The sequence below is a fragment of the Platichthys flesus genome, chromosome 11 (genome assembly GCF_949316205.1).
Source record: "Platichthys flesus chromosome 11, fPlaFle2.1, whole genome shotgun sequence".
Lineage (NCBI taxonomy): Eukaryota > Metazoa > Chordata > Actinopteri > Pleuronectiformes > Pleuronectidae > Platichthys > Platichthys flesus.
Window position 1 is genome coordinate 16,351,123 of NC_084955.1, and position 17,554 is coordinate 16,368,676.

Genomic DNA, 17,554 nt, shown 5'->3' on the forward strand with positions numbered 1-17,554 from the left:
GAAAAATGTTTCTTATTGTTCCTTGAAAATGTCGTAATAATTTTAACAGCTGTTTTTAAGTTGAAAAAAGTTGAAGTTTTTTTTTTTAATAGACATAGCAATCCTGTTAAATAAGGGCTATCGTTTGCCCCCCTGCATTTATGAATGTGAAATTCGTACCGCACAGATGACTTATACAAATCAAGTTTATATCTACAGTTTGTATGTTTGCCTCATGGTAAGTGGAGATTATAGGTGCTGGGACATATGCACGTGCGCGCGTCCACGAGCCTGCGTGTTAGCGTGCTGTACATTAACACAGATTCGGTGTCTGGGTATCCACAGTGAGGAGGGGGGGGGGGCGTGATCAGAGGTGTTTTTCAGATCAAAATGCAAAAGTACAAGGAGTGTGAGCGTGCGTGGGTTTGTGTGTGTGCGTGTGAGTGAGTGAAAAATGGGCTGCAGATGGTGGCTGCAGACAGAGTGTGTGTGTGTGGGGGGGGGGATTCAGAGCTGTCTACTTTTGCAGTGGAGGACGAATAATGGAAGAACTAAGAAGCGGTGGAAGACCGAGAGAAACTTGCAGTCGCAGTGATGCCTGATGTGTCTGCAGCTCGGTCACTATATCGGAGGAATGCGCTTTTGTCGCTGGCTGGGGGAGGAGTCACAAAGTGAACGAGTGCTGCCTACCAAACAGAGGGAGAGAGAGAGAAGGAGAGAGAGGGAGAGAGAGAGGGGAGGAGAGACGGGCTGGCAGGCTGCACACACCGTAAACGATGGTTGTCGGATAGAGTCCTGGAGACCTAATGAAAGTAGCTGCTTGAATTGTTTTGCAGCGTCCACTGAAGCTCAGTTGAGCCCGGCGTGCGTGCAGCGCATCCCCGCGCACCTGGGGAGCAAGGAGGCGAGAGAGCTGCAGCAGACTTAGAGAAAGAAAGAAAGAAAGAAGAGGAGGACTTCTATTTCATTTTTTTTTGCAGCTGATATCTTCAAATTTCATCTTCACGTAAGCAACTCTTTTCCCAGAGGGAGCCGGACGGGATCCGTTTCATGCCCGGGGGAAGCCAGCGCGACCTCCCGCTCGGATCCAGCGCACCGGCCTCCCACGCTCCTCTGGCGGGCTCAGAAGCTGCAGATCCCGGTGAGAAGAGAGGACCAAGGACCCCCCTCCTCCCCTTGTTAGAAGCCCCACGGATCTTTTTTTTTTTTTTTAAAGGAAGGGGAGGGCTGTGTGTGCTGTATAGGGGGAGGAAAAAAAGGGGGTTGATGTGGGGGACAATAGACTTTAGAGTTTTACAACACTTATTAACCAGAGCCTGTCTTTTTTTTGTGTGTGCATGCATGAAGCTTCTTTCTTCCTTTTTGTGTCTCCTCCCGTCTGCTCCAGGCATTTGCTGGGATGTTTGAGTGGCGTGGTTTGGTGGGGTGAAGGGACCGAGAGAGTGGCCGGAGGGAGACCGAGGAAGGAGGAGGGGGACGGAGGCCGCGAGAGGAGACGGGGAGCATGGCTGTGGCGGCGCTGCCTCTCTGGGTGCTAACAAGTCTCACCTGGGCGAGCGTGCTCCAGGTGTCCGCCAACAGACACTCGGTTTACTGGAACAGCTCCAACATACAGTAAGACCCCGTTTCCTACTGTGTGTGTTTGTGTGCGTGTCTGTGTGTGTGTGATCTCCCATGATCCCTTTCCTCCACCTGTTTTTAAAGAGGAAGGGAAATACAGATGTTGGGCCTTCAACTGCCAGATGTGTCAGCCTCGTACCTTCAGACCTTTGTGATTCATTGCAGTTTCTTTTCTTGCATGTGTCTCCATCGGAATGTAACTTTCTTTCTTCTGCGTGGAAGAACTGATTTAGAGCCACACTACTCTGAACCCCCCACCCCACCCCCCCCCCCCCCTCCTAGGGTCATGATGCTTCCCTAAGCATCTTCTCAACACCCTCCCATGCACAGCTGCTCGGCCATATCCAGCCAATCTGTGACTCACTGCCATTCATCAAGTTTGTTGGAGGAGTAGAAAGTGCAAAAAAAGAGTCCCATGTGATCATCCTCTCCTCCTCCTCTCCTCCTCCTCCTCTCTTCAGTCTTTCAGGGGCTCTATCTCTGTCTTCTCCTCTATCTGGTTCAATTAGGAGCGCTTCTTCATCCTGACCCCATTGTGTTGTAGCAGTGTCACCGTTCAATCTCTCCTCTGCGCCGCCTCTCCACACTTGCTCTCTCCTTCTATCCTCCTCTAACCCCCCTTTCTTGTTTACACCCAGTCCGTTGGCCTTTTTGTTATCCCTCTAATCCCTCGCTCCTCGGCCCTATCTCGATCCGAGTGAAAAAGCTTTTCTCTCTTCTGTCCCCCTCTTCTTTTTTCTGAAAGCTGCCTTTTTAATACTGTCCTTGTGAGTCCATGGCTCTGCTGCTGGATTCCTAAGAATGTAGTGTCGGTCTGTAGCAACACACTGATCCCCTCTCCTCCTAGGATTCACAATCGTGTAAGTTCATGCACTATCTGTGTGTCACCGTGTTTGAATGTGTTTGTCCACATTTCATTAGTTAAATTCCCAATTGGCCCTATAAGACATTGTGGTAGCTAATTTGTAACCGAATGCTTAAAATATCCTGAAATATTTTCAGATTTTTAAGGGTTAGTGGACGTTTCAGCAAGTTTCCATCTATTTCAAGGTCAAAAAACAGTGCAACAATCAATAAAAAGAACTTGGATTTATATAGAGCCCTTGATTGCACCCAAAGGCCGCTACATTGAGTTAAGAAACCAAACAAAATAAAAATAAAAACCCACCTAAATTGTCGGCCTCGGTGATGCACCAGAGCGCAGGTCACACACCGACACACTCCTTCCACTTCGCTCTCCATCTTGCAGCGTGGCCTGTGTCATGTGTGAGCTGTGTTTCGGCTGCCAGCGTGTGGAATTTACCCCTTCACTAGAAAGTAGTGTTGTCCTGAGATGAGCGGTCACATGCACAGCGACAGGCACTTTACGACCCCCCGGCTTATTAAAGACGTAAACCACGCGAAAACTGAATTTGTTTTCTCCCACAATAACTCTAAGCTAACGATTTTTTAGTTTACTGTGTGAAATAAAACCAGGAGATGCCAGTGAATTTATGCCTCGCAGCAGAATTACTTTACACGAAGAGCTGCGTAAAGTAATAGGGAAGGGAGGAAAAAAATAAGGTTATTGGTTGTGCTGCGATCCTGCAAACAATATTAGTTTCCTGGAATGTGAGAACATTATTTCCGCGCATTATCGAGAAACTAATATTCCGTGCGTAGTCGCTTCTGGTGCATTTTAGCTGATATCTTCCTGCAACTATTAATGTAAAGAGTTCTCAGGGTTTCAATTTCAATATTTTTTCCCTCAGTAATAATTTGATGCTAATGAAATTCCACCTTTGGGTTTCATATGAGAGACAGAAGTTGATTAAGATAAAATGTGTGGGAAAAAAGTGCCCCAAGGCATGAAGGGAAAGGAAGATGAACCCGGGACCTCGGTATAATCAGCTCGACGTAACGCCAGCAGTTTTAACCTTGGTTGGTCTGTAGCCTCAGTCAGCTGTTCTCCGTCCTGTTTACTGCTTGGAATGAAGCTGCAGCTGGTGTTTGAGGCAAAGCAGAGGGATGAGTAGAGGCGTCTGGGGCAGCACTAACCTTTAACCTGACCGTCCAGAGCACTGCAGAGGCCCGCAGTCTCTCATCTCTCTCTCCACACGTCCACTGCCACTACTGTTTTCACCCCAGCGGCAGAATATTCGTAGCCCCTGCAGTGTGAGCCTTCGTGTCTGTGTGTCGTTTATAAAAGACTGCGGTTAATTAAAGAGCCGTGCATCTCAGCGGACCGGCCTCATCCCTGATCCTCCCGTCTCTGACTCTCACTCTCTCTTCTCTCGCTGTCTCACTGCACACATTCACAATGACAATGTATGAGCAGTGAGTGCATGGGGATAACTTTTTTTCAATTCAGTCCACTTAGTGAATCAAGAGACAAAGGGTCCACAGACCATGGCACACAAAAGAGAGATAAACTGCAGGATAACCTATCTAATCTACTCTTTCACACACGTTTGAGCCATTTTCAATGGCAGAGATCCGATTCAGAGCCTTTTATTTTTTTCCACGGCACTCACCATGCAGCGTTTGTAGGGTTGGCTGGCGCGTCATTGGCCGCTGGCAACGGGCCTCTCTGGAGTTTCTCTAACTCGCAGTGTTGAGTTTTTTCGAAGGCCAGTAATAAGCTGTAGTATAGTTGTCAGTTTGAGTGGTAAACACATTGCAAAGCCTCAGGACCCTGCAGTTCCTCAACCAGAGTCTGACCCCGAGCGACTCATCAACCACGAGAGACAGGCTGAGACCGTTACCAAGGATTAACTGCTTCACACACACAAACACACACACACACATGCTCACATCTGTGCATGTCTACAAGTGTATTCGCATAAATTTAGGATTATGTGTGTTACACACTCACACAGTTTTTTAAACTTGAGAAGATGGATCATTTCCTGTGTTTGCATCTTGCACAGAGGCTCTTGCCGGTGCCTATCAGTCACTTGTCACTGATATCCCTGGGCACGAATGTGTGCATAATGGTGTGCACTATTTTGTGCGTGTGTTTGCCCTATTACAGATGTCTCTGTTCACTCATGTGTGACTCAAACAAAAACAAATCCATCAGTCCGTTAAATCACACATTATCCCCCACCACCTGGCAATTAACCACTGCTGTGAGTGTGGGTCTGTGCGTGTGCACAAGTGTGTACATGCATATACGTGTGCAAGCGTGTGATCCAATAACGCAGCAGACTGATCTGCATAATAGATTTCTGGTGATATCTCTTAATTTATCAGTTGTATATTTCCGAAGCGATTAAGGTTTTGAATAAACTCATTGTCTAGATGGGTTTGTGTGCTTGTGGTTTACATGTTTTCGTGTGGTTGTCTGTGTGTGTGTGTGTGTGTATCCATAACACTCTCACCTCAGCGCCTGCCACTGGAATTAAGCCAGGCATGGCAGGCAGAGTTTCCCCCTCATATAAATTCACCTGCATATGTGTGGTAATCGAAGCCAAGGTGGAACTTGTTTTATATTCATCCAGCTCGTCAGAGTTCGCAGAGACACGTCACGCAGGGCAGGAGAGAAATAATGCAAGAATATGAGAAGAGAGGCAGAAATACTGTGGGACTGACTCGAGGAGGGAGGAAATCAGGAGGAGTACAGATTGGTTTTTCTGTTGAATTGTAATACAGCGGGGGGAGGAGAGTTATCATAATAATGATGATAATGCTTGGCTGGTGCCCTGATCCACACACTGAGTTCTCACATTAGCACATAACATAGCACAGGCCTAGTTCATATGTATGTGTGTGTGTCATTGGTATGTGTGTGTGTATGTTTGTGAGGGAAACATAGATGCAGACGTGAGGATTAAACAGGCCAATCAACCACCCCCATTGACAGCAACACAACCCTATCTGTCTCCAAGCCCCACTTAGGACAACAACATTTACATTTATGAATATCTGCACAAAGCAGCGTAATACTCACTCACCATCACCAGGCCGGGCTGAGCGAGTGTGTACAACCCGTCCATCACAGACGTTTGTGCGGCCGCTAAGAATGTCAGCTACCACTATGGTGTGTGTGTTTTTGTGTGTGCGCGACGTGTACCTACAAAAACCGACAATCTCCTCGATCATCACAACAGTTACGCCGAGTGATCAGACCAATGATAGCTGTAACGAATAATAAGGCCAAATAGTGAACGAGTGAGTGGCCTCTGGTTTGCTTGGCTTTGTGTGTGTGTGAAAATGTGTGTGTGTGTGTGTGTGTGTGTATGTGTGTGTGGTGTTTGCAGACAGTTGCATAGAGACATCATTAATTAGAAACAGTAGGGAACACCTGTGTGATGGATTACTACTGTTTGCATAATAAGATCCAGTGGTTTTGTGTGTGTGTGTGTGTGTTTGTGTGTATGTGTGTGTGTGTGTAAATACATTTTTCTGATTGGACGGCTAAGGTTGTCTGCTCGCAATAAGGGACATTTACAAGTAAGGAGTTCAAAAATGAATTATTTTCTTGTCCTTTATCCTTGTTTTTCTTTTCTATTTGTGGATGAGCTATATTTCAGGAGTGTGCTCCCACCTCTGTTCTTCTCTCATCCTCCGATTGCCTGATGGGAAAGCACTCTTGGGGTGCTGGTATTTTTGGAACGGTGCGGTTTAATGTTGTGAGACTCCTTCACTGTCAAATTAACTTGGACTAAATCTTTCCAGTGCTGGAAAATATGTCGCCTCGCTTTTGAGGTTTCTGGTTTTCCTTCACCTCAGCTCACCTGCACGTCTCTTTTTTCCTTACCTTTTAAACACACTTTTTTAGATTTTCACCAAAACCTCTTTAGGGTCATTCTTCTCATCATGCCTTCAAATACAATATAAACTTCCACACACACAAGATTCTCACAAGCACAAGCCCACCCTGTTTTCCCGGATGTTCTTTCATTTCCTCAAAGGCCCTTTTGCTCATATGAGCTAATCTGAAGCGTAGCGTTGGGTGCGGATGTTCTGTGGCCGTGCTGGTTTGAATCAAACGCTAACTGGTCAGTGTAATGGTTTAGACCCCAAGGAGTGTGTTTCATAGGGATTTTGGGGATTTTAGGGATGTTACGGCGCTAAGACTAAGCTTATGAGAGAGCAGAAACTGAGTCGGGTAAATTCCGATCAAGCCTGTCACGAAGTAAAGGGTCTTACAGGTATAAATGCCTGGTCGAGGATTGGTATTGATTTAAGCGACTGCTGATTCCAAGCTGGTGGCTCGGTGGAGATGCTTTGCAGGCTGTATTAACCGTGTATTTGGCTGGAATTGGCAACGTTTCTACCTCAGACAAGGATTAATCTGCTTCTCTTTTAGATTTTTTTTTTTAATGAGTTATCCTAAACACGCTGAGCAATAAAGACGATTTGGCTTTAATTACTATTTTATTGTAATCATAATCTTAATCATCAAGTGAAACAATGAGTGGTGATTAGTTAAATTTTCAATGTACAACGGCCAGAGAATTGAGATAGTTGTTGCAGGCAAAGGGAAATAAAACACAGAAAATAGTGTCACTAGTGTTTCCCACCTTCTGAGAATTTATTTTTGGTAGCCAGCCTCAAGGGAGGTGGGGGTGTAGCCTGGTGGGCTGCACTGAATTCACAAGCTGAGAGCTGCATACACATTTTCTGCTCTGCCAGACAGTGAAAAATACAAAAATAATAGGTCTGAGTAAGTGGAAATATATATATGGACGAGCAACCCAAATAAATTGAGTATATGAGAAACGTTTTTTGTGCTAAAACATGTTTTTCTGGTCCAGTACTTTCTTACAGCTGTAGGTTTAAATAATGATATTTCGGTGCTGCTGTCCTTCTGGGTTTAAGGCCTGCGCAGGTTTGTGTGTCGTTTGGCTGAAGCGTCAAGGACAACAGTGCATGCAGAACCAATGTGTGTTGACGAAGTGATATGGATCTACTGGGGAGGTATCATTATCAGAGCTTAGAGTGGTGATTCATGTGATTCATGACACTGCCAAAATCCCAGAAAGTCATAAATGAATGCAGAATCTCTCTCTCCCCATCACATCTAATTGCTGCATATTTCATGAACGGCGTTTAACTTGGGATGGAGCGCCGCACCCCAGATAAAATCAGTCACGTTAAATTGGAAATATTAAATCCAGTCGGCGTCTTTAGATTCTGGTTTGAAATCAAATATTCTTGTGTTTCATATTTTGGCGTCTGGAGAAATGGGCACGTATGTTTATCATTTGCCACCTGCTGGGAACCGCTCACAGCTTATAGAGCCGCGCTGAGGCTGACAGACTTTCTTTGTCAGTTAAAAGCCGATAAAATGTTTTTATCTCCGCGGCTGAGTATGAAACACTCCGAGACTTCTGAATGGGTTCCGACACACGTTTTCCTAATCTGTGATGCTTGATGAATGCGATCCCCGCGTTGGTTCTTTCTCGTGTGGAGTTCCCTTTGCCGTCAGCTAGATTGGACAGTCTAAATTACCCAAAGGTGTGACCTGAGAGTGTGAGTGATTACTCTCCTCGCTCTCCCTTGTGTTACGGCTGCCGTTGACTCTCAGAAACGCTGTCTGGACAGTCTGAACGTGATTAAAAGCTCCTCTCGGGTGTCAGGACAAGGCCGGGCCCACGTCGCCAAAAACCACTGCGGCTGTCCAAAGCTCGCCTGTCCCCGTCCAGCTGTGAACAGGTGTGAAAACGTGGCGAGCTCACAAACGTGCTGCAATCCCTTTCCTGTCCCCGACTCTGTCAATGTCCACATTAACTGCCTGGCTGCACCGGTCCAATTCACGCTGGCAGCAGCAGAGCGGCTGTTTGCTTCCACAGATAAAGCTGTAAAGATCGCGGCCAAAATCGGAATCAACTTCTGAAAAACAACTGGCACAGAAATAAGGGGATAGACCGACTCTGTGTTCACCTCCAGTTCACAGTGGACCTCGATATTCACACAAGGATAGGTTGCTGCTTATGGGATTTCTGTAGATACATTTTATTTTCTGCAGCCTCTCCATTAATCTTTTGCGCAAACAACTACGTCTACTTCTTTGTCGTCCAGTTCCAAGACTTTGTTGACATGGTTTATGATGTCTGACTTTTGATGACCTCCTCTCTGCTTCCTCTTCACTCGCCCAGTGATTATGTGAAATGCTCGTCACAGGACAGTGTCTTCAGGGTTCATGTGAAAACTCAAGTTACTGTTGTGTGTTTTCAGGTCGGTTATGTTCTTCGTTTTTCCTGGTAATAAATTCTCTCTTTGCAGTAAGAAGAGTTGTGCAGATTCTAAGTTAAAAAAACAACCGTGTGAGGCGGATGGATTTTTCTTGACCGCCAAATCATTGAATGACCGCTGTAGATTTTAGGTAAAGAATTAATCTTCCCTCAGCCAGGTGTTAAATTTGAACAAATTATCCACAGAGAACAAATCCCACAGCGTCGGGCACAGGAGGCAGCAACAGGAATACACACACAGACATACACGCACACATGTTGGGAGATACACACCCAATGTTGTTGTTATTAACATTATTCTCTGAGCTGATGCTTAAGCTGCAGCGGTGTAATCAGGTGCTCATAAGGCTGTGAGGTTTACAAGCTGTTCTAAAGCGCTCATTGTGTGAGTGTGTGTGTGAGCACACGTGTATATTTGTGTTTGTGTGTGTGTGTGTACTTGTTTTTGTCACCTCTTAGGACCTTACCCGGTAAGCACGGACCTTGTCAGAACCAGTAGACCTTATGGGGACCAGTCCCTGTTCCCAATCAGACTAACCTTAATTTCGTAGGTCCTGCCTAAGCATGTAAACCTGCGTGTGTGTTTGTACTTGTAAGCCAGTGTGCTCTATGTGATGTCAACTGTATTCCCTGCCAGCACTGTTGGGGGGGGGGGGGGGTTCTTTTAGTGGTGGTGGGCATACACACACACACGCGCACACACACACCAGATGCTCATATGGTGTGTTGGAGATGTGGCTAATGATAGCGGCGTAGCAGCAGTCTGAGGCCATATGCTGAGCCAGAGCGGCGTGATCTAGCGTTAACAAACTCTACTGACGTGACAATTAGGAATCGTCCTCATAACGACAATACAGTCGCATGTGAGAATGCATCTGTTTTCAACAAACACAAACACACACACACGCTCACACGCACACACGCACACCAGGAATCAACTGTCGACAGCCAGGACATGGACAGAGACGCAGCAGGGCCACTGCATTGGCAGAAAAAACGTCTATTGTCGCTGCTCGCTGGGCAGAAATGATGCTTATTGCTGAGCTTTGATTATGGACGTCGTTATCGGTTCATCAAAACATGTTCAGATCTGACCTGTGAGCAGACAGGAAATGTGTTATTCTAAAGAGGGCTTCCCTGTAACAGGTTTTTCTGTATCAATTGTGGCGAACTCCAAGAAAGTTGTGATTGTAGAGTTGATTTAGCAGCCGGTGGGGGGGGGGGTAAGACAGGGTCCTCTCTTCACTAGACTGCAGAGGACACAGAATTATGCTTTTTCAATCCACACACAGAGAGAGAGAGAGAGAGAGAGAGAGAGAGAGAGAGAGAGCGGCAGAGTCTTTTAATTGAGGTTTTATCCATTTAAGCTGTCACTAAGACGCCAACTCTGGAACCTTTTAACCATTCTCCTCTCAGTAATGACACAAATCAGAGAGGAAATGTGTTTGTGTCTGAGCGTCGGTGCGAGTGTGTGCGTGCGCGTGGGTTTCGTGCGCGCTCGTGCAGCAGCAGGGTAATTATGCGGAAATTGGGAAATGGCTAAGTGAATTATGACCTTGATTCAGCAGAGGGCTTTAATCAGCCCAAGCCAGGCCAGGGGAGGGGGGGGGGGGGGGGGGGGGCAGAAAGGTTCGCTAGACCCGCTGCACTCTCCTCCAGTCGGTAAAACTGACAGTCAACTGGTCTGATGTGTGTCACTGGAAACCAGTCAGTACATCTGTGATTCAGGACGGGAGATTACGGCTCGATCATCAGGCTGACGTGGTTCACAGTGCTGTCCTGTTTGGTGTCTAAAGTGTGAGGTCGTCTGTTGTGTGTCGTCTCTGTGTGTAGAGTGAGGGGTCATGTGTGTAGAGCTGCGTCCAATTATTATTTCCATAATCGATTATTGTGACAGTTATTCACTTGTTGCATTTGTCAGTAAAATATGAGGACACAAGGCAATTATAATTTCCCAGAGCAACAAGAAAATGTTTGTTGAATAATAATTGAAAAGATCGTTTTGACAAAATACTTGACCGTTTTTCTTCTGATAATTTAATTATCGCAAGAACCTTAATGGTAGGTACAAAATAAACTCTGCATTGATTTATTTATTTTGAATAACAAAGTAAGGTCATCGGGGGTGCAACTAATGATTATGTAGATTATTGATTTCAACTACCAATTATTTTCTTTCAAAACATTGAACCTCCAAACGTTCAGTTCACAATGGTAATAACAGAAGAGGGTTTTTTGTTCAAAAATTCTGGAACCATCAAATATTATGCAATTTTTTAGCTGAATACACAACTTGGACAATACATTTATTATATATAATAGCTGCAGGTTATTTTTCTGTTGGAAATCATTTCAGCTCAGGAGAAAGTATAGATTTAACAATATAAGTTCGATCCATATTCCTTATTCCAAGCAGATTGCAATTTAAAAGTACAACAGGAATCATTTAAAGTGTAGGTTTTAGATGTAAAGAAGTTGGACTGATGCACTTGAATCTATCTTGACTTATTTTTTATTAATTTCCATATTGTGATATAGAAAAATAAATGTTTGTTTTGATATTGTGATAATGATTTCCGTCATATTGACCAAAATGTTATTGTGTTTGCACAGTATCTTATGTTCTCAAATTGTACCTATCACTGCTGTGGAAGTACAAAAAAGCAAAGTAAATATAAACTTCAGTTGAGAACAGTGCTGCAGTCTGGCATCTCTGTTTACTCACAGAAAGTCTGTTTTGCTGCAAGAAGATTAATGTCAGACTGGGACAGTGCCCTCAAATGATAGGGTTAACTTACTTTTTATCTTTATGGTCCCGCTGAGGGTTTAAGGCTCGTGTGTTTATTGAAGTGCACAGATTCACTTTAACGTAAGTGCACAAACTGTCGTTAGAAAATGAGTCTGTTTCGCAGTGTAAGGCGAGAAGTACAGAAGTGAGGAGCATGATTGGAATAAGGTGGAAACAAATTTAAATATACAGGTAACACGAAGAATATAATAATTCACGTGGCGCTGGTGACTGATCTCAGGTGCAACAAACCCAAATTTATATATATTGAATATCTGGCGAACACAAAGAGACTTTTGTGACCTGTGGAAATGCAACATTTCATTTTGGTCTCAAACTGTCAATATGCTCAGAATTCATGTGAATGTGTGTATTACTGCTCATGTGTGGATTAAGAGGGTGTGTGCTGGCTCATGTGTGAATGGCTCTTGCTGCTGTGTGTGTGTGTGTTGGAGCGGGGGGGGGGGGTTAGCGGCACTGCTGTGTGTCAGTGTGTCTCAGTGTCTCTGTTGGTTATGGTCTGGCTGTCTATTTCTGTCAGTGTTGGATCGATGGCGTCCTACAGACATTGCACTCCTCCTGGATGTTTCAGCCTGTTCCTTCTCTCTCTCTCTCTCTCTCTCTAGCTGAGTATCTGTTGCTCGGCCCTCCCCCTTCCTCGCTCTGCCTCTCCGTCTCTCCTGTTGCCTCTTTTGTTGGCTCAGCCTCTCGCCATCACTTCCTCTTCTCGTCCTCATTGTCCATCGCTGCATCATCGTACTACTCGAGTCTCTCTTCAGATCAGACAATGAGCCTCTTAGTGTGTACGTGTGTGTGTAGACTGTGTGTGTGAGTGTGTGTGTGTGTGTGTGTGTGGGGGGGGGTTATTTCCTTGAGATTCTTGCTATTTCTTTATCAGGGATCCTGTTCTTGGCCTCACATCTTGGCCATAGGGTGTTTCTGTGCTAGGAGCCAGTATGTGCTGCTTCTCATCGCTAGTTTTGAAGGATTTGTCTTCAAATACTTCAGTTTTATTTATCGTTGTTGGATACTTATTTTTTTATTTTTAGAAAGGCCATGGTAAGACCTGATCAATACATTAAAAAGTGCAAAGATTAATATTTAATTAAATATTCATTAGTTATAGCTCTACTGTGACTAGAAGCAATTATATGGATTAAAATTACTATGGTAAAATGTTAGTAGGTTGAAGCAGTCATTTTATCAATAAGTCAATCAACAAAAAGTTTTACTAAGCTAATGCAAACAAAGTTCTTATTAGCATTTAAATGCTTAATATTATAATTGCTTAAATGTTGATACAAAAACTAATAATGATGTGCAGCCCTACCTTTGCCAATGAAGTTATGTTTTCACTCCTGTTTGTTGGACTGATTATACTACAAAACTTGGTGTGAGTATCCATAAAGAACCCTTGAAATTTTGCGGCAGATCCACACAATTTTTTCTAACATTGTGAGATGGAGTTTTTTTCAAATTCTCGTTGATTTATCAGAATAATTGCTGGATCTTGTTGAAAAAGATGAGGCAGGTTTATGGAACTGATATTGATGAGTATGTGCTAGTTGGTGCAGATCGAATAAAAATCTGGATCTATGTGGTTTCATAAGGGGACTGTTGGGCCTTGTCGGAGGTTTCCTACTGAGTACCAATATTTATATAATCACTTAAATATTGACATTTAAGAAAAAATATTGGAAAGAAAGTTAAATGTTATTTCGATCCATTGTGACCCCACTTGATTTATGCTAATGAGATGAGTACAGGGGGTTGTTTGGTTAAAAAGGGAAGCATCAAGTACTACAAATGTTTTTAAGGTGCAGAATTTATTGAGAAATCATCATCCATTGAATAAATACCCAAACTGAAAAGTAGCTTTCGTGTCATGCAGTTAATTAAATTCCTGAACAGTGCAAAATACCCTTCGCATTCGTTGAAAAATCCACCACGACGCAACACCGGCCATTGATTTGCAACTTTGCGTTAAATGACAATTGACAAATGTCTATTGACTTGCTGTTTATAGGTATTCTCCATTCTTCTAACATTATCTGTGAGGTGTAATGTGTTTGGGTGTTTGCATGATTTCATATATATATATATATATACTCATGACCTTTTGATCTGCAATGTAGTAGTATTTTTTTTACGTGCACATGCTTTTTACTTGTGTAGCTATATATACACTGCACAGAGTCAGTGGCTGTCGGTGGAGGGAGGTAGCATGAGGATGTCTGAGAGCTGGTGATGCCGGTTGGCCTCAGTGCTCACACCCACGCTGTCTGTAGGCGCTGCTCTCTGCTCCGAGGCTTTGAGGCACAGGGATCCTGCTCGCACCGCCGTGGTAAGAACTGCATATGAATGAGTGTTTACTATCTCACACAGTCGACGTCTCGCTCCTGCACCTCGATCGTGCTTTTAATGAAAGTCCAGGGCTGCTGCCGGAGTTCTGACTACATTTCAACATGTACGATCGAGGGGGAGAGAACAAGGGCTTGACGGCGGAGAAAAGCCGGCGGAGGGGGTGGTGCATGGTGGGGGGGGGGGGGGGGTGTAATGAATGTACTGCAGTTAAAAAGAATTCTGTGTCACTTCCCGGGAGAGGGAGAAATAAAGGTGGTGGAGGGGGGGGGAGGAGATGTGGGAGGAGATGTTGCGAAATGGGATGTGTTGTGTTGATAGAGCGGAGTCATAGGCAGCCAGGAAAACTCTCCTCCCACCCTAGTATGTGCATAAATATGTGTGTGTGTGTGTGTGTGGGGGGGGGGGTGCAGAAAGCAAAGCCATGTGAATGGCCCCACAGCCTACAAGCATACCACCCACACACATTACCCAGATGTATTAGACCCATACATATGCATATTCCTCACTTTCGAACCTACAAACACACACACAGACACACACACAGACACACACAGACATACACAGGTTGGGAAAACTCGTTTCATGGGGACAATATCTGTCATTACCTCCTCCAGATTCCTCATGGGAGTTCATTGTTATTTTCTTCCAGCCCTGATCAAATAAAGCGGAGCAAGAGGCGAAACCACACACATCACATCCACCCCTCAGCACAGGAAAACACAAACCATACACTCCTGTGTTTGCAAAACTGTGAATGAATAAAACGCCAAATGATGACACCCATCCGCCCACTCGCTGTGTGGGTTATAAATTGTTTCTTAAACCACACATGCTGGGTGTATTTCCTCCCCCCTGAGGTGAAGAGTAGATTCCAGCATATGTATGGCATCCCACATTGTAATTTTTCCGACAGTATCGGTTCAGATAATCAAAGGCTCCTCGACGGCCTCCTCTAAGAGCGGATCCTGCTGCAGAGATGGGAGCGGATAAGCAAAGAGACCAGTTTAACTCTGCGCTGGTCATATCTGTTTGGCCTCTGTCGATGCTGAAGGGAAAAAAAGGGGACAGAGCGAGCACACAAGAAAGAGTAGACTGAGAAAAAAAAAATCATTGATGGAAGGGGAAGAAGGGGAGGGCACCGAAGAATAGAGAAAGGAGGGCCCTGCAGAACAGTACTGCCAAAACTGAGGTCAATTGTGATGAAAATTGCCGTTCACATGACCACAATAGCGCCTGAGTGACAGCACTAAAGCGGCATGGACGGGCTTATCCTGATCACTCAGGGCCTTGACTGGGGAAATCACAATGCCCTAGGGATCTGTCCTTTTTGGGCTTGGAGGATCACAGAGCGCCTCCGGTCCCAAGCTTTGGCCCTGAAACGTCCCGGTCATTACCATATCAATGCTGCCGTGGCCACTCCGCCAAGGAGCAGGGCCGCTGGCGATAGTGCCTCCCGGTTAGCATCGCCCCCGCGCCTCCACAGGGCTATTCAGTGGGGAGTCAATGCTAACTCAATGCTAAACGCGAATGGGAAGAAGTGTAAGCTCGCTCATGAACCTGTGTCTCGAGGCGCGTTCAAGCCAGTGTTTGTTTGTATACGTCTCGTTCCTGCTTTATCTCTCTGTCCTACTCTGGTTTTCACATTCAAAGTTGTTCTCTGGTGTGAGGCTGTGTATTTGAACCTCAACCAGAATGCATCAGCAGCAGGGAATGTCGAAAACTTGCCAATACCCAACAATGACATTGATTGCTTGCTCTTCGTCACAGTTTGCTTCAATCATAATTTTACAGATTGCTGTTTTATTTAATTTGGTACAGCTTTGTGACGATGCTTAACATTCTTCTTTGTTTTCAGACATTCGATTACCACTTCTTTTAGTCAATCAAAAACAAAAGTTATCAAAGACATGAGGAAGAAAAACAGATCTATAATTCCCTGACAAACAGGCAAACTTCTCTTGTGGGCTGAGCTGCACCAGCTTTTCATGAACCCCTTATTAAGTTTGTCATTAGTTCTTCATGTCACAGACAAATGATTGACTAAATTGGTTTGCATCAGTAAAACCTGAGCGATGTCACTGCTTGTTAAATTAAGGGCGAAGTCGTGTTCTAGTAAACGGTGTTGTCAAAGCCAAAGTGGATGCAGTAGTTCTGAAATAACTTTAACAACCGAAACAAATGTTAAACTTATCTGCCAAACATTTGTGAATGTAGATATGGGTTTATATATACATAAATAGATATTTGAATTCATACAGTTTAGATTAAGTGGGACAAAACCAATTACACTAAACAAACATGTGGCTTTGAAATGTTATTTACTTTTTAGGAAATGCAATTTCTTTTTTGATCAAGCGTGACATCACATGTGTTGACCATATTCCATTACCCCCTTTAACTTTGAAATCCAAACAGTTCATAAGTTGCTGTTGAGAATTGTTGTCCGACTCGGACACACAGTATTTTCAACAGGCGACCAGTACTTGCCAGAAAGAACCAGTTTCTAATGTTGATATGTGAAATTTGAACTAACCTGCTGAAACTGATAGACATGAGTAAGAACATGGACATTGCTGCTATTTTATTTATCCAAAAAGAAAGTGTTGTTTTAGTATGGGGGCCAGGTGCCATGTCTCCTCCTGCATCACGTCCACAACATCACAAGTTTCCATCACATGGAAAAACACTAAAGCTGCAGAGTGGAGGCCATGTAAAGAAGAGTGCACCGGTTTCAACCTTCCTGCGTTGTGGGACTATTAGATCACATGACACACTCTGTAGATGGCCTGTGATATCATTACAATGCAATTAGAGATATTAGCCAGTCAGAGTACAAGCCACAATGCAGTGTTAACCTCATTATTACGCCACGGGGAGGAAATGGATGATCTGGAGGAGAAGGGCGGGTTTCTAAATGATGCAGAAGGGAGCGGAGAATGCGATAGAGTGGAAGGACGGGAGGAAGGAAGGAGAAAATCGATGGCTAAAAGTAAAGGATGGGGAAAGTAAAAGGGCAACGAAGAGAGGAAGATGAGGAAGACAGGTGAGGTATTGGCCATAGACTTCTTGCTTTGTCTTTGGAAATCGGAGCCCAAGGGGGCGGGGGGGGCAGTTTGATTTGGCGTTCTTGTTTGAATCTGTCACTCAGCCCACACACACACTCACAAACACACACACACACACACACACACACACACACACACACACACACACACACACACACACACACACACACACACACACACACACACTCTTGCAGATGGCCTCCAGTCCGTCACTTAGTATTGGCAGTGAGCTGAGAGGTTATCATGCGTCGTCAGGTGCCAGACTGACTCATGGTAGCAGGTTTGTCATTAGTGATTAGAGAGAAAAGGAGAGCTGGGTTCTCTCGCTCCTCCCGTCTGCTCTCCGGCTGAAGTCTGTCTCTGGGTATCGACAGACGAGTGACGAGGGCCCATACACACACAAACACAAACACATGCACTGACACACGTCTGATGGGCCAAGTTTGATTCCATTAAGAGGAGTTTGTCAGTTAGTCACTGGGGTGTCGGGCTGAATGCTGATGACCAGGCAGCGAGTCCCACGGAGCTGAACGGGATCTGGAGACAGGCTGTTCGGA

At 44.7% G+C, this 17,554-nt stretch overlaps 1 protein-coding gene across 1 annotated transcript in view; it reads left to right on the forward strand.

Moving 5' to 3' along the window:
• The first annotated feature begins 767 nt into the window (after nt 1-767).
• The window catches only part of efna3b (ephrin-A3b), a 54,830-nt gene continuing 38,043 nt past the window's right edge, over nt 768-17,554 (forward strand). Inside the window, exons 1-2 of the mRNA XM_062398360.1 lie at nt 768-1,120; nt 1,367-1,593. Coding sequence (XP_062254344.1) covers nt 1,484-1,593 — 110 coding nt within the window. The 5' untranslated portion in view covers nt 768-1,120; nt 1,367-1,483. The remainder of the gene's footprint in view (nt 1,121-1,366; nt 1,594-17,554) is intronic.